The 18,615-nt window shown below is 40.6% G+C and overlaps 1 protein-coding gene across 3 annotated transcripts in view; it reads right to left on the bottom strand.

Moving 5' to 3' along the window:
* The window catches only part of SLC4A4 (solute carrier family 4 member 4), a 336,115-nt gene that overhangs the window by 261,112 nt on the left and 56,388 nt on the right, over nucleotides 1-18,615 (bottom strand). For all 3 annotated transcript variants that reach the window (XM_057726750.1, XM_057726751.1, XM_057726752.1), the window contains exon 3: nucleotides 13,035-13,214. In XM_057726750.1, coding sequence (XP_057582733.1) covers nucleotides 13,035-13,214 — 180 coding nt within the window. The remainder of the gene's footprint in view (nucleotides 1-13,034; nucleotides 13,215-18,615) is intronic.

Here is an 18,615-nt window from a genome sequence, read left to right as displayed (position 1 = left end):
GGTTAAGAACTGTTGCCTCAAGTCAGAGAAATGCCAGCGCCCCAGCAATGCCACTTGCCAACCATGTAATGGCAGGTGAGTCACTCACCTCTGTGCCCCTAACCCTGAAAATGAGGACATTAACCTCAGAGGGCTTTGATGAGGAAAACTAAGATGACAGTTTTTAGGTACCTGCAGAGGACCTAGACCAGACCTTGTGTCCAGTAAATATTAACGGTTATTATTATCAGCAACATTTTATCAACAAAATTCAAGTCACCTTATACACAGATTTATTCTCATTACTTCTCACAGGTCTCCTTAATAAGAAGAGAGTGAAAGGACAGGTGGACATATAAACAGACCAACCTAGAAAATATGATGGGCTGCTCAGGCTCACCAGCAATAATGACAAAGTTAAGAGATTCCAGGTCTTCCCTCCTCTAAGTAAAAACACATCTTTTAGTGTTTATGGACTAAATAATGGAATTGAAATATTCACTCACCAATATTCACTAAAGTGTGTGTCCGCCACCCATCCCTTTCCATTAGGAAACATGCATTTCTCCAAGCACCACCCAGTCCACGTAAGCGGCCATCTCATTGGTCAGGACTGAGTCACATGGTCACCCCCCCCCCCCCCCGCTGCAAGGGAACCTGGGAAATCAATGTTTTCAGCTGCCATACTGCTGTCATACACAAAATTGGGTTCTGAGGATATTAAAGAAGAGGAGAAGGGATATTAGGCAGTCTACTAAGCAGAGTCTCCTAAACTGGACCTTTATGGTTGTTTAAGTACAGAAATATAAGGACCACATCCTTCCCCTCTAAAGGGGGAAGGGATCTTTTGGTAGAAGGCCCTCAGCTTGTTCACCCTCCGTGTTCGTCCATTTCTGGGTGGAGCAGCAATGAAACCCAACCAGCTCCTGCTGCTCCTGATGCTCCTGCTGCTCCGAGGCTCAACTCACGTGCTCCTTTCTCTGTGAGGCCTTCTCCCACTCCCCCTGCCAAACCCAGACATTTTCCTTAATGCCCTCAAACCACCTTGTGTATAACTCCACTATATCAATCATCACAGTCTCTGCAATTTGTGTGATTTGTGTCATTTTCTCCACTAAACTGTCAGGTTTCTTTACAAAATTTTCATCTCTGCAGGCCCAGTGCCCAGGTCTAAGCCTAAAAAAGAAGAAAAGAAGAAGTACTCCCTAAATATTTCTTGGATTGGATCAAAATGGATTAAACTTAATTGACTTGCACTGCACTGCTTTGAAGGCTCAGGGGTCTGGCTGCATCTCTTTCCTCTCCCTGTTGTGGTGGCTCATGCGGTGCCTGCCCCAGAACTATGAAGGATGATGACAAGCTTACAAGCTTACGGTTCATACAAATAGATCATGTCTCAGTGAGATCATGCATTAGCTTGGCTTTCTGACCAAAAAGGGGAGTCAAAAACAGTTACATTAGCTTATTTCCTCTCAGGGGAACTATGGAGAAAGGAGTAAAAGTCACTGTTTACCAAACAAAAGGCTGAGAAAACATTTTTTCATTTAAGAATATGACAAATTAGTAAAAGTGACAAAAATAAATAAAAACCTACCACATACTCCAAAAGTTGCACAATCACCTAAAAGCCAAACTGTAATTGTGAATGTGCTGGCATTTGGCACAGAGATCAGGATTTCAAGGAAGCAAAGCCACTCTTTTATGAATACTACTAAACTGAAATGTCACAAGCAGCTTTTGATTAAACTATGATTGTCACAGTATATAGGAATGAACTAACACATGGTGTTTTTAAAATAAACTACTAACCACATCCAGTGGTTTCAATTAAAGAATGGTTCATTGCTTACAAAAATTCCCCTAGATCCAGCTGTCTTCCAAAAAAGTCCCATTGCCTCACTGAATTTCCACTGTCATCAGGCAGATTACTAATGGGCCAGTCTTGGATTTGATGTGGACACTCAGGGTAGCCTCTGTAGAAAGTACTTTCCCCCAGCTTTCTCTAATGACTGAACAAATCCTGGGGGTAATCTCCTATAAGGAGTATAAGTTGAATTGCAGTTATATTAAATGGCCTGCTAGAAGACTTAGAGAACACTTAAAAGAATTTTTCAGAATGCTGAATCAGGTTATTTATACCATAGTGTTCTGGAATTTTTTAAAAATAATAATTAAAAAGTATTAACAAGAGGACTAGTAATCTATAAGACCCAAGTTCCTGAAACAAGGAACATCTCTTAGAGATGACTCTAAAACCAATACAAAGAGGTAATGTAAATAGAAGAATGAAAGGAAGCTCATTAGAGAATCACTGTAATCATTTCATAATAATGAAAAACTAACCCTGGGGAATTAAAGATAAGGCAGGTAGAGGCCACTTGAAACTTGTTTGAGGAGAGCACATAGAGACCTGGTCCCGCTAAGAAAAGCGGTTCTATTTTGAGGGGTGAGATGTTACCCTCTGCCACTCACCCAGTGATTTTTCTCTTCTTTGGTCTCCCTGCCTTTTTCAATAGTCAGGGTCCCTCCACATTCTCTCCTTCTCAGAATTTGTCTTCTCCTCTCTCTCCTTACCTTCAGTGCCATTCATGTGCTTTCTTCCCCTATCCCTACGACTGGCCAAAATGTAAAACTCAATGACATTTTAAAAAATCAATTGTTATTTAAAATAAATACAAGCTTCAGGACTTCCCTGGTGGCACAGTGGTTAAGAATCTGCCTGCCAATGCAGGGGACACAGGTTCGAGTCCTGGTCCGGGAAGATCCCACATGCCTCGGGGCAGCTAAGCCCGTGCACCACAACTGCTGAGCCTGTGCTCTGAAGCCCGAGAGCCACAACTACTGAGACTACTCGCCACAACTACTGAAGCCAGCACACTCTAGAGCCCATGTGCCACAACTACTGAGCCCACATGATGCAGCTACTGAGGTCCACATGCCTAGAGCCCGTGCTCTGAGACAAAAGAAGCCACTGCAATGAGAAGCCCACATGCCACAATAAAGAGTAGCCCCCACTTGCCACAACTAGAGAAAGACCCAAAGCAGCCAAAAATAAAATAAAATTAAATTAAATTTTTAAAAATAAAATACAATAAAATAAAAATAAGCTTGGTGTTGGTTTTTCTTCTTATACATCACCCTTGATTGATCTTTTTCATCTACACTAGTATGAGCCTTCTATTAAAATAAGGTTCCCCACCACTCTTAAAGACAGTAGTACATTCTCCCCACCTGCCAGACAAGGAAAGCATCTCTGCTACTTATACTGTATATAAAAGTATGCAAAGCAGATCCTGAAATTTATCCCATTATATTCGCCCCTTAAATGTTTTTACAAATGTCAGAAAGAATCATAAAATAATAGAATAAAAGAAGCTTAAAGAGAATGTGGCATATTTCCAATCCGTTTCATAGGGGGAAAAAAATCTATAAACCTTCCAAGTTTGGTTCGAGCATGCAAATAATAGCTTAGAAAAAGTTTCCTCAAGTCACACACTTCGCAGACACTTTCAAAAACTTTGATTAGCATTTGATCTAAATGAGTGGTCTGCGGAATACCAGTTATCCACCTTCAGTCCTTCTTAACTACAAAATCTTTTGCTCAAAATCTATATTTAAAAATTGGAGGAACAAGGGAGAGTATTAGCCGTTTCTGGGTGTGGACATCAATAAAAAATAATCCAAAAATCTTTTTGAAATTTTTTACTTGTTTGTTTCCTTGGTTTTTGTTTGTTTGGGGAATTCAGCAGTTTCATAAGAAGTAACAAAGTAGAATCAGACAAAGAACTGACAAGATTTTACAGTTGCTCATGCATGCATTCTGGCTATTGGGTGAATCTTCAGTGAATTTCTAGTTAAAGAAATTGCTATCCCCATGACTTGGTAACAGAAATCACCCTATTTTCTGCTGAAAACAACTTCAGTTTTGAACGAACACAGCTAACTATATAGTCCACATATTTATCGTAAATTTGCATCCAGAAGTCACATTTTTCCATTACACCTAAGTTATCCCTTCCCAAAGCCACATAAATGAAGCAGAATCAATTAAATATAATTGCTTTCTCTGTGGCCTTTATGGCAAAATTTGGTGACAAAGGATAATTTTAATACAAATTGATGGATCACAATAAAACCACCACCAGAAGTGGCTTCTAAGGGTATTAAGTATATCCTCCTTTTTAAACAAAATGGGAGCCTGCTTAATTGGCAAATAACAAAAGAATAAAAAATTTCAGGGATACTCTTGTTTCAGAAACATTACATCATAATTCTGAGAAGGATGTACAAAGGTCACTTAAGTTCATCTCTGCAGCAACATGGACAGTTCTGTTTGTCCATAATAAACATACATAAACAATTCTTAAAATTCTCTATGTAAGGCACTCCACAAACAGCCTTGGTGACATGAAGTGATTAACAAATCTCACTATCATAAGTAACCTCTTTTATATCCTATCCTCACTCAGCACAGTGGAATACAAACCCCAGACGGTCTTATAAAGAGGCAAGCTTATTCCAACTCAACATGTTAATATGTTTCTGTAGTGAAATGCCGTCTTAAATAATATTTTGCATTCTTGCATTGACATGCATATCTTCACACATTTTAATATTTTCTCATGAGAAAAAGTACATGCAGGGCAGCACTTTTATTTCTGTATCGAAAACATGAGCAATTTCTATTTTCTTTACATGCTAATTAGTCATTGCAAAACAAAGTTTTCGAACTATATAGTGTGAGAAAAGTTACTTTTCCTGGCCTTCTCTTTTTTCATTTCACCATTATTCACCCCACCCTATTGCACAACCCTGGTGATTTCTATTTTAATCACATTTCAATAAGATTTAGGTTGGGGGGGATAGCATCTTTTTTAACTAAGGTAGTTGTTAATACATATAAATACAAATAATTACATAATCTTTCCTCTTCAGTTTTTATTTTCTCAGACAGAGCAGAATATTTTAACCTAATCAGTAATTTCTGGACATTCTATTTGTGCATCCACTCAAAGGATATGCTCTTTCAGAACACGACTCAAAATAAGTACGAAATACTGCTCCTGCCTGTGAGGCTCTAATGATGTGGTTGGAGAGATGACACATACCTGAATGAAAGAGGTAAGTCAACACTTGAAGCATCACAGGTCTAAGTACTAGAATATGTAATGTACTTGTAAAATAACATAAAATACTTGCCACAGGAGTTCAAAAACTGGGAAAGTCATTATGAGTTGGTATAAATGCTCTCTTTAAGGCCTTGCTGAAACAGAGTAAATCTATAATTTTCATTAAACTACTTAAAATATTGAAAAAAGAAGAGGAAACTCCATTACATTCTCAACTTTTTTTTAAATGTCTAAGGCCCCCAAGTGAGGAACCTGCTTTTAGTAATGAGGAGAATTAGATGGTTTTCTCTTCTTATTATTGTTTGTTGGTTTAATTAAGGACAGACTAGATGGAAGGGACATTTTAGATATTTGGAAGCCCTGTCAGAAATAACTCCCTTCTATTTCATATTAGACCCTAAAGGCAGAAAATCCAAATAAGAAGATAATGCCTTACGAATTCAAAGGAAAGGGCAGACACAAGAGGCACTTAGAAGGAAAAACCAATAGGATTCAATGAGTGGCTGACTATGGAAGAAAAAGAATAGGGAAGAACAAAGGATAAATGAGATTTTGATTATACAGAGTCCCAAACACCTCTATAGAAATGTGATGAAAAGTCAAGCAACACTCCCCCGCCATGGGAAAGTTATTAAAGGAACCCAACATTCCTGCTTCCACATTGTGGTCATGGAAGAATTCCAGAGAATTTATTTAGAGAGTACACCCATAGTCCCCCATGGTCCCTCATCCCAACTTCTGCATCAACAGCTCAAACCCATAAAGCCCTGAACCCATATAGCCCGTTGAGAATTTTTTTTAATATGAGAAATTTCCTCAACAGAATACCATTTCAAGAAGATCCTTACCAATATCTTTCATTATTTCATTGCATTCCAATCACACACACATTCTCACACACATACTCACAAATACACTCACACCCTTAAGCTTCCTGTCTTGTAACCTTGAACCCAAACCACAGGATGTGTCCTGCCTTCTGCTGAGGAGGTAATACCTGTGACAGACAGTCACTTACACCCTCTTCGCTTCATTAAAGTACACTTCGCATCTTAAATTCCATGCATGGCTCTGGTTTTCCCCCATTTTCCACCCCAAGTCACCGTCTCTTTTTAGCCCTAAGTACCCCCAGCACCTGGAGCACAGTGGAACCCTCTGAGGCCTCCTGAACGCATGAGTCACTATAAATAGCAGCAACATCAACTCTCCCATGACACACGTAAACTCACTATTCATAACATCTCATGGCGTGATAAAATGGAATAACTACTGTAACAGAACAGTCAGAGGCAGCGAGAAATGACACCCTTCCATAGTGTTAAGGACTGCCACTTGGAGGCCACTTCAAGGTGACTTCAAGAGAACTGTGTTCCCAAAATGCAAGGCTCCCTGAGAGGTTTACATAGTTAACCAGCTAAAGGAGGCAGAAGCACGATGACACAGTCCTCCTGGACTCGTCAGCATCACAGAGGAATAAACAGCAATTATCTGTGCCACACAAAACACAACGTTGTTGAGCCAGCCTCGTGCCACCAAAAACACAAGTATGCCAAACATTTTTCCTCTCTGCACAGCACTGCCTTCAAGTTGCTGACTCGTCCCACCCAACTGCCCTTCTTAACCAGATTAATTTCACTGGGAAACGCAAAGGAAGAGCCAGAAAGAGATCCTTCTCAGGAAAGAAGGAACAGCCCACTTGCTTGCTGGGGCCCATAAGTGGGAATTCCAGCTGCTGACTGAATTCAAGCACACATTTGGTAAGCAGGGTCACTTGCGAGTGGCCGTATTTTACACAAAAGAGCAGCACAATCGGTATCACCGCTGCCCTGTGAAAGTCTTGTTTCCTTGGTCCTTGCACCTGCCAGCCAGCATCCAGGCTGCACCACTGGCAAGTTGAGAGACTGAGTTTAGGTTAGCTCTCCTGAAGATGCCCTTAGGAGCCAGGAGCCAAGCTGACAGCCAAAGCAAAGGAAAAACTAGTGGGAATTTGTAGTAGAAAAGGCCAGAAGAGCTTAAAGAACAGTGATTAGTGTCCACAGGGAATTAATCTCTGCAAAGTTTTAGTCTGAAGCTTTGGCATTACCTGTGTACAATGGACAAGAAAAGATGACCTCAAAGGAAACGCTCAGAATAACCCAAAATAATAACTGCTAACCAGATACACTTCCCATTTAACACAGAGCACCGCGAATTAACTTCTATCATTATTCCCTTTTTACAGGAGAGGAAACAGGAGCACAGAGAACTTAAGCATCTTGCCAAGGCCACGCTGCTGGTATGAGCTGGGATTTGAACTCCTTGTGACTTGAATATGTTGCTCGTAACTGCTATGATACACTACCTTTCCAGTAAAATTCCATCACAAGTGGCCCTTCTGAAAAGGCAAACTAAGTTTTCAATTATTTTTTAATACAAAAAGCCTTTGTTTCAGACCTAAAGATAAAGTACTTCCTCCTACGTATATAAGATGAAAAGTAGAGAAGAGGATGAAAAAGACAGTATATTTCTTTTGTGTTTTGTTTCTTAACAGGGACAGAATCTACCTCCTTTCACACACATTCCAGAGACTCCCTTCTCTCCTACATACTGATTCATTTGAGGGATACGCAAATGGCACACAGAAAATTTTTTAAAAATCTTACTTTGTGATATCAGCATTAAAGGTCTTGCCTAAAAATATTTAAGAATCAGGGAAAAGAAGAAATGCACCCAGAAGATTGAGGTCAGGTGAGGAGAAGGCACAGAGGTGTGTGCGCTGGGAAAAGGGGAAGTCAAATGACAAAACCCAAAAAAACCTTGGCTCTTATGAAAAGGGTACTCTGTTCATTTCCCCGGAAGCACCAAACAAAAGCAGCTGCCCATTTCTCTGTTTCAGTTTCCTGACTATAACTGGATCACCAACGGGCATCCATTGTTCCAGGCTCACAGAACGATGTTCACGAGCATAAGTCCATCAGTTCTGGTACCCATCCAAAGAGCTAAAAATGAATACCACACGACTGAATGACTGTGTGCGCACACCTAGCGGCAGGATCCCACCACGGACAAGACATATGTGTGAGAGGCAGCTGGCACCTCCCAGCGCCAATGCATGTGCAAGCTTGTCAAGAGATGTATTACACATCAGACCAATATGCTGAACAGGCTGTTCTGCTTGTAGCCCTGTTTCCTAACATTTTACACATCTTCAGAGTCTCTGCTGTCACACAGTGGCCTGTGATTCCCCCATAAGCATCCCAGGACACTAACAAAATGCAAAGTGCAAACCATCAACGGCAGGACGCTGCGCTGTGTTTGCAGAGCCTAGCTCATCCAGGACCCCCTTTCCCACCCAGAATGGGCAACCCTCAGAGGATGGCAGCTGCTAACTTAGGGGGAAAAAAGTGCATGGTGGGGGAGGCAAAAGGATTATTTTTAAGAAAGAGCACAATCTAGCTTTTCTCTCCACCACCCACTCCACACCACCTCCTCGTTCCCTTGTCTCTCCTCCTGCCTGCTCTTCCATTTCACTTGTCTCCCCCAGCCTCTCTCCCCATGGCTCATGTACCACACTTCTCACACGTGTTTTCTTCTCTGTCCCAAGCTGGGACAGCAGCTTGGACACCACGCTGGGAGGAGCAGCTGTGTGAGAACTCAGAGCTGCTGCTGAGCTCGGAGCGTAGCCTGCTCCTCAAGGCTCCAAATGCATGAGATTCAAAACATGCATCCACTCTTTAGAAGCCCTGTCTTGATACCAGAGCCACAGAAAAGAGAAAAAAGCATCTGTGTTATAAGCTAAATGAACCCGTTAATTACGTCATCTTCCCGATGGGCCTAAATACTGGAAGATATTTGGCTTTTGTCGTATTATAAATGTCCTTTACTCTTCATTCTGTGCCTCCTTAAGATGGCTTCTGAAGCTGAGCTGCCTAATTCTTGTGCGGAATAGTAAGCATTTTTAAATGTACGTGATGAATCCATGTGCTCTGTGGATCAGTTTCTTCCATCACCTGTGGGTGACGAGCGACTCAACACACGCGAGAGCTGTGTACCCAAAGTACCACTTTAGCAACAGTTAAAATAATGAGACATTTTCCAAAGTGGCATAATTAAAAATTAGGACCAGATTTGAAATGGCAAGAGAAAAAGGCAGAGCAGAGAAATATAAAGATCATGTGTGAGGATTAAAAACAAGAAAATCAGGGGCTTCCTAGGTGGCGCAGTGGTTAAGAATCCGCCTGCCAATGCAGGGGACACAGGTTCGATCCCTGCTCCAGGAAGATCCCACATGCCTCAGAGCAACTAAGCCCATGTGCCAAAAACAAACAAACAAACAAAAAAAAGAAAATCAAATGGATCTTTATCTATAATGTGGGAAATAGACCAACAGAAGCAATGTCTTCCACTGAAATAATCAACTGCTTTTCGATAACCATTTATTAAGCACATACATATTATGTTCCAGGCACTGTATTAGGTGCCAGAGATAACATAGGTGAACAAAACAAACCTGATCCTAGCTCACTGGGGGCTGGTGATGTACCATCAACACAAGACAAAACTGAAGGCTAACAAAATTCCAAAGTGAAACACGTATTATGAAGGAAAGAGATAAGAAATGAGGAAGACTAACACTGGAAAATCTACATCAGATGGAGTAGTAGGGAAAGGCCTCTCTGAAGAGACAAAACTTTAAAGCTGGAACATAAAGGGAGAGAAAAGTTAACCAGGACAAGAGTGAGTGACCATTCCAGAAAGGCAAGATTGCATGAGCAAAGGTCCTGAGGCAGAAAAGGTTTGGGCACCACTGAAAAAATCAGTGTGGCCGAATTAAAGTGAACAAGGAGCAAATAACACAAAGGACTCTGGTGAGACACGGTGGGCCCTGAAGCCCGACTGAGATTTCATTCTAAGGAGTGAATGGCATGACCCAATTTAAACCTCATGATGATCACTGCTGCCTCTGCGTGGGAAAAGACTTGAAAAGCGGAGGCTGTTGCAGTTGTCTTAAGCAAGAGGATTCCCTGGACCAGAATGTGGCAGCCAAATCAAAATGAGAGTAGACAGATTCAGACATATTTTAGAAGTAGAACCAACGGAAGACATTGATGGATTGCATATGGCGGTGACAGCAAGGAAAAAAATCAGACAGGACTCTCATCAAGTTACTCTATCTCCATGTGGGGTTTTTTCAGAAGTTATAGCATCGCCTGATACAATGCCAGGCCCATGCAAGAGTCTGGTCTAGGGGACCTGGTATGTCTGTAGACATAAGTAACTCAAAAACCCTAGATCCAAGACCAGCAGAAACGGGGTGAGGCTATTCCTGACCGACAATAATGGCAGATAGTTCAGTGAGTTTTCCCATAAGAATTTTACCTTCATGTTGGTGCCAGAGCCCTGAAGCTTCCCCCAAATCATAGGTTAAATGTCTTTCTATATCTGAGTGCAATAATTTTAAGTAGAATTGCGCCAGATAAACCAGCTACCAAACAGGCTAGTCTCCATGAAAAGCAATGGAGAAAATATGGTAATTTCTAAGAGGATCTTCATGTCAAATTGGATGACTTGTGTCAAATATGTCACAGGCATATGATAGCATAACTTACTGACTAGCAGAAAGTAACTAACTGGACTTCCCTGGTGGCTCAGTGGTTAAGAATTCACCCGCCAATGCAGGGGACACATGTTTGATCCCTGCCCCAGGAAGATCCCACACGCTGTGGAGCAACTAAGCCTGTGCGCCACAACTACCGAGCCTGCACTCTAGAGCCCATGAACCACAACTATTGAGCACGGGTGCTGCAACTACTGAAGCCCACATGCCTAGAGCCCCTGCTCCGCAACAAGAGAAGCCACCACAACGAGGAGCCCGCGCACCACAATGAAGAGTAGCCCTCACTTGTCACAACTACAGAGAAAGCCCATGTGCAGCAACGAAGAACTGATGCAGCCAAGAAATAAATAAATTTATTTATTTATTTAAAAAAGTAACTAAGTATAAAATACAAATTTATAAATCATGTCTTATTATCATTGTCCTTAACATGATGTCTCCACAGGATGGCTTCAGAAACCAAGTATACAACCCAATCCAGTTCTCCCCAGGGAAGAGACCTCTGAGGGTAAAGAGACTGAACTGCCTTCCTTATTCTACGTGCTGCAGTCAAACTGGTCCCCAAATGCCACAGAAAGCCACGGGGCCTCCACGGGAGACAAGACATTCAGTCTTAGTGCCTTTCTGACCTGTTCATTCCTATTACCTACTTGAGTATTACTGGCATTGTTTCCACTGCCCTTCCTAAAAAGCTACTACAAAATTATCATCTCAAAATCCCTTGGCCCATTGGCGTAGGCGAGCATCCCTTTCCTTTTTAGTATTTATAGTGACGATGCACTCTTGTTCCTAAAGTGCAGAATGACAGATGATGAGAGAGAGAGAGACAGAGAGACAGATCACACACACACACTGGAGACAGCACCTCTGATTCTGGCTCAGGCCTTGACAAAACAGATAGCGAATAGAGATAAACAGTAGTAATTTATTTGGAAAGGGATGCTATCTTTTGTTCCTCCAGACTATGAACTGTGACCTTTTTTGTCTGCAATTCAAGGAGTTTGCTTGAAACAGACCTCATTTTTTTAGTCAACATATGAACAATTCCTTCCAGAAAGGCTCTCCTCCAACGTTCCAGTGAAAAACACATAACTCTTGCCTCCTGCCCTCTGGTCCCATCTGAGTCTTACATTTATTCCAACACTTTAAAATGTTAATTTAGTGGAGCATCTCCAAACCGTCCTCAAAACTTTCCTCTTCAATTTGGGGGTCCACCTAATGGCTCCTCTCAGCATAAGGACCTCTCTTGCTGCTAAGCCACCTGCCCAGCTCCAGTAGAGAGACTATAAAAAAAATTCACAGATTCACATCACTACACTTGACACCCTCTTTAATTTAACTCTGTAAATTCACTTTTCAACACTGCTGAGCTGTTAATTCTAATTTGGCCTCTCATCACCTGCAAAGACTGAACTGGATCTTTATCTCCACCACCCATAACACATTTTATTGCAGGTCTTGGACTTCTGCAACTGTACCGAGAAGAGGAAGAACTGTGTTGAGCTCTACCAACATGAAAAGCTGTCACTATGTAACTCCTGTTAGGGAACCTTCCCAAATTGGCATATGTTTCTACTGCTTCTCCCTTCTACTGCATGCTCACATCAGCCTCAAAGCTGCCCAGATAGCCAAGTGTTCCCTACATCAAAAGAAACCAAAGTAACAGACATGTGCACCTAAACACACATCCACCCTATCACTTGAATCCAAGGATGTGCTTTGACCTCCTGCTCTTCTGTTCCTAATAACACCTCTATCCAAAGTATGATATCTAATAGGTTCAACATTTCAAGAGCTGTGTCACTCTACATCCTTCTCTGATTTTCAGGATGCTTTCCCACTATTCCTTTTTAAATCCACCTGGCTAAATGTCACCTATAATCCTATAAATGTCATATATATATACACACACATATATATACATACACACACATTATATATATGTATATATTTCTCATCTTGACCTACTATCCTAATAGAACTTATTTCTAAGCAGAAACAACTCAAAAATTTCTTGAAGAATCTCCCAGTTACTACTGATAACTGCAGTTAAATACCATCTTTAATACTCTGTTCTCCTTCACTAGTCAAAACACATGACCATGCCTAAATTCTGTCAGATCTTTTCTGCCCAGCTCAGAATTTTACCAGATCTCCTTCTAGACCAATCTGCTGGGACAAGAAAAGTGTCTCCAGAGACATTATGCTTTAGAGGTGACCCTCCCAGTATCGCTGTGTCCCTCTCTGTGAGCCACAAGATCTTTAAACGTGTCTTTCCCAAGGCCGTGGGAGTGAGGCAGGGAGAGGCAACAACACCCCGGAGAACTCACTGAGGGGCTTCAGGATGCTGCTGCTGGACTCATCCGCATTCTCCACATCGGACTTGTCAGAGTAGTTCTCAGAGATCCTCTCCTTTTCCTTCTTTTCTCGGTGACCTGCCTTTCTCTTGTGACGTCTCCTTCTCCTGTAGCTCTTTGGCACATGGACCCCGATGTAGATGGTGTGGTGGCCTGAGGAAGGTACACAAATCACCAGTCATTTCAAATCACAGTCTCTGCCGCATAGAAACTGCACAAGACCCACAGGTCAGAAAAAAATGTCTATGAGTTCAACACTACCATTCCATATTTGACAAATAAACTGGAAAAATAAAATCTCCTCCCAATTTTCATTTAGCTAGAGTGTAATTCAACCTATTGGTTGGCACTAGGGTTCAGTAAGGGTGTACTCTAATTTTATCCAGACAGACTCTTTTTGTTTAGGAAAGTCAAAGAATACCAAACTGGAAATCAGGAATCCTTGATTCTGGTCATACCTCTGCAATCACTGAGCTATTTGACCTTGAGCATGTCCCTTAACCATGCCAGGCCTCAATCTCATCATTTATATAATGAGAGGCTTAAATTGGGTAATCCCTAGAGGCCCTTCCAGCGCTAACCTTCCTGGAGTCTGTGATTATACTGAATAGAGGGATGAAAAAGGAGCTCTTGAAACTGGGGAGGGCGCGGCTAACTCAAAGCTCAAGAAGTCATTCTATGGGGGATAAGGTTTTACACTAAAACTTTGTTTACCCAATCAGCAGAATAGAGACGTAGAACTGGGGCAAACTAAGAAAAAATAAGACATACTTAGAGAGAAAATTTTAGAAATACTCAAATGTTCGCACTAGGAAACAGCTAAAATGAATGTCAGCTACAGTGCCATTCTCATTTTTCTTTTTTCGTTTGCAAAAGTTTCTAAAAACTGGTTGTTGCAGTGATAAAAATAAACCCAGCCCAGTAAAGATTGCCTTGAAGAGAAGGGCATGAGGAAAAAAAGATTGTGAAATGCTTTTAGTTCTCTAGATGGAAGGAGCTGCAAAACTGACAAGTGGAATATTTTTACAAAATCTGATAAGACAGAAAAAAAAGGAACTCAAAGTTCTACATTTTTTTTTTAATTAGAAAACTTTTACTTTCACTTTATATACAGTCTAACTTCAGAATGTGTGAACCACCGTTTCGGAAGTAATGTGGAAACTTCTCTTTTTTTTCTTGAATTGCAAACAGGAATTGCAAAAAAGATGAGATAATCTATGGATTTCCTTTCTCATTCTGGCATTATTCCTCCATGACCACTTTACACTGCCACAGACAATATCACACACCCACATGCAGCACAGATACATGCAAATGCCTGATGTAAATGCTGTGAATTCCTTCCCACTGTAACTCATCAAGCATACCTAAAAACATCATAATTCACAGGGGTATTCTTTTAAACTGTAAGAATTAAAACAATTATATCAAGAAAGAGGTTCCAAGCAAGGAATGCAGAACCCTACGTGAATGGGTAAGCGTTCAAAAGAAAATATCTAATACTTGGAATGAAGTTGGAGGCATCTATATAAAACACGAAACCCCAGCCCCCAACACATACACAGACACACACACACAGACACACACACAAACACACACACCAACTCAACTACTAAAAAACACAGTGAAATTCTCCTCACAGAATGTGTACCAATGAGAAATTTATCATGTCTAACCATTTACAAGCAAATTGTTCTCATGGGAAAGCTATATTATACTAGGAAGTAGGAAATGTCTCAGTAACAATGTGAATTAAGAAACAGTGTCAATTGTTTCCTGCACTCCAGTTACTGAGGGAGTCCTGCAGCTTTATCTCAAGTCACACAATATATGTAAGCAAAGCCAACCAATTTCTTTAGTAAATCAAACTCTGAAAGCTCCGTTGCCTTTGTTCAAGAAATAAGAAAGCATCATGAAAAAAATTAAGAGGTTGAAAAAAATTTTACCTGTCCCATTAAATATTTTCTCATTAAATCATAGTAACTAAGCAAAAATATATATATAGTAGTTAAGCTACATGAGTCAAATTGATATTATACAGAAAGATTTTTTTTAACATATTTACCCATATCTGTACAGTATATTTGCTAAATCACTTAAAAGACAGTTTATATGGGCTGATAAGATTTCAAGGTAAGGCTTCTGGCTATAAAGTGTTGCTGCTGTCAATCCAACAAAAGAGTTCGGGCGATTCAGAGTGAGCTTTCAAAGCCCAGGAGAGAAATGCACCTTAACTTCAGGAACCTAATTGGAGTGTCATCACCACCAAAATGGTGCCATTTTATTCACATCATGATCACAGGCCTCCCCCCAGCCTTATGAATAAGATTCAGCTTATCCCCATCTCCTCCAGCTCCTCCCTCAGATGCTCCCCCAACTCCGCCCACTTTCCCATGGGTGGGGAAGCTTTCAGACACCATGCTGCACCATGGAGCCCAGGTACCAATTGCAAATATGGTTCCTTTTAAGACAGCTCCAATTTCAGACATTTTTATCTGCTTTATTAAGGTATATTTCTTCACATGCCATAAGATTCACTCATTTTAAAGGTACATATCCAATGATTTTCAGTATATTTACAGGGTTGTGCAAGCATCACCATAATCCAATTTCAGAACATGTCAACCAATCCAAAAAGATTCCTCGTGCCCATCTGCAGTCCCTCTCTGTTCCCACTCCCATCCCTTACTACCACTCGTAGGCATTTTTTATACTCTCAGTGATGGCCTCTGGAAAGCTACAATTCTCTGGTACCCACATGGCTATGAATTTTGGGAGGATCCTTACAGCACAGTAAAACAGAAGATGCCTTGAGCGAGGAAGCTCTTGCCTTCCAAGAGTTGCCAGAGGAAATCAGGGCACTGAGCTGAGCAATTCGAAATGCAAAGCTCCTCCTTTTCCTCTCATATATTACTGGTAACTAAATCTTCTTTTTCTGTCTTTGTTCAGATAAAGCCAAAAAGGAACATGGTCCCAAGGTTAAACAAGCCTTTAGAACCTCAAGGACAGTGTTTGTGTTTCATCAATTACTTCTCAACCTCCTTTCACCAGAAGAGAGGAAGGAAGCCTCACTTTGGTGACCAGGGGAAAGGCATGTTTTCTCAAAATGATGACCAAACATTTCACAAGCTGTATGTACTAAGTACCAAAAGTATCAAAAGTAAAATAAGCTGGAATGAAAGCATTCTTAGCACCCCCACAAAATACCTGTCTTTACCATCAAGAGAAGCAGCATCACTGATGAAAAAATGCTATTGTTGATAAGAATATCATAAGTTATCTCAGTATTTATTTTCATTAAAATATCTACCTGTCTCAGAGATATGCCATGAAGATTGATGGCTATTTTTAAAATTACAACTCCCAAAATGACAGCAAGTTCTTAGGAAAGCCATAGAGGTGGAGGGTGTAGTACTATTTTACATGTAAAATGAAAAGGAGAAACTTGATAGACAAGCTTTCCAATTCAGCAGGAATCTACAAGACAGTACGGTGCTCTGAGAATCAGGGACAGTTACCTGCTTAACTTATGAGGGAATTTTAGGCTCAAAAGAAAAAAAAAAATTCTCTACTAGAAATGGCAGTAAAAACTGCTTCCAAAGATAATGTGAAAAGAAGGAGCAAAAAAAAAAAAATTTTAAGCAGCTAGAATTCATAAGGAAATGGCAATTGTTTTAAATGTTATTAAAATAAAGGTTACATTCTTGCTACTCAAAATTTTGTAAAGTAAAACTACTGGAATCTACATTTGACAGTGTTCGCTTAGGTGTGAGTCAAAGGGCATTCAGTCCTTGATTTGGCAGGGGCCTCAGTATCATGTGTTAAAATAAATACCCCGCATGCCTTTCTCTGACAGATGGTGCAAGTTCCCAACAAACTCTAAATGTCTTGGGAATATCTCACAATCCATCCACAGCCAGTACTACTGGGAAGAAAACGTGGCTTTCCTGATTATCTCTGACCATCAGAAATTATCACTAGGTGATCCCTGTTTCTTCCATCCTCATGTGCTCCACCTCAGGTGAAAGCAGAAGTCATGCGATGCTATCATGTCCACTTCTCCCAATTCCTAAAATATTTCTAAACTGATGACACTGAGAGTTTCTATCATGATTTCAGGCCACCAGAGAACTCTTACACTTAGTAACTCTACAGCCATTCATGTTAAAGAGGCTTTCATAGATACCTACTTCGCTACCAAGGATGATTTAGGACTTTGCAGAATTAAACCCGTCAAATGAGCCAAACTAAAATTTCTGTAGCGCACTGAGTGGTTAACAACATATGCCTCTCTATGCAAGATAGATCATTAGCTCCTTTGGGAAACATGGTGCTGTGTTTATACACATACAGATGATAGCAAATGTGCCAGGCTCTGGCTAGGTCTGCTATATCTATTATGCATTCCTCACAACTGCACAAATTAAATACTGCCATCATCCCCATCGTACAGGCAAAGAAACCAAGGTTCAGGGAAGTCAAGGATATTGTCACCAGCTAACTCATAAAATCCCACAGGAGAAATATCTCTCAGGGCTCAACATCAAAAATAGTGAGTGCTTCATCACTGCTTTGGTGGTGCTTTGTTTGTTTTTAGGGGTTTGTTTGTTTGTTTTTTGGTAATTACACTATATTTACACTATCTCATAACTGATTATGTTTCCTTCCTCATGTTGACTGCTAGAAATAGAAGAGGCAAATCTCGGGCCAACCGTAGTGGGTAGACAGAGTTTCGTGACATGCATTTTAAACACTAACCTTGCTCTTCCAGCTTTTTAACCGTTATTTTCCCTTCACATTAAAGCTTTTTGGATAAACCAGTATATAAATGCTTTTTAAGATGTCAGTCCTGGGGTTAGAGGCTGGGGATGGCTGGGCATGGCCATAGGGCAAGGTAGATTTCTAGGCAGAGATTTTATGTGTCCTCTGGTGATCCTTTAGTTACATCTAAATCTACAGGTCTAAATCTTTGCCCAGAAATCTACCTTCCTCCACAGCCACCCCCAGCCTCCTACAGAATATCTCTAATTAAATACTGAGGGATGTTCCCAATTTGATTTTTATTCACATTGTTGCTCTTTCTATAATCAACGGAATTTCTGTTCTCTCCAGTTCCAAGCAAAGATTCCACAACACTTGGCACTTTACATCATTCTTTCAGAACTAATCTGAAGCAATATTCCCTAAATATAAGTTAAATACTGCCTTCTTTGGCTTATCTAAAGTAAATAAAGTTAAATACTGCCTTCTTTGGCTTATCTAAAGTAACCTTACGCCAAGACGCCTAAAACACGCTGTAGCTATTGCCAAGAGGGATACAGGGTAGGGAGGCAAGTTTAAGAGATATTTATTATTTCTTTTTAATTATGAAAAGAAAAATGTTGGAAGAGGAGGCAAAGATCCTGCATGAGTGATAGATTATTAAAAAGATGTTGTAAAGACTTTACTTCTTGGGCCAAAACCAAACTCGAATGTTTTTTGGAAGTACATGCATAAGGAGCCTTAAACAGAGTCACAGTATCAAGTTCGGACACCACCGAGGTTGTGTGTTTGG

Source organism: Hippopotamus amphibius, chromosome 3 (assembly GCF_030028045.1).
Source record: "Hippopotamus amphibius kiboko isolate mHipAmp2 chromosome 3, mHipAmp2.hap2, whole genome shotgun sequence".
Lineage (NCBI taxonomy): Eukaryota > Metazoa > Chordata > Mammalia > Artiodactyla > Hippopotamidae > Hippopotamus > Hippopotamus amphibius.
Note: the sequence above shows the minus strand (reverse complement) of the source record. Positions and strands in the feature narration are given on the sequence as shown.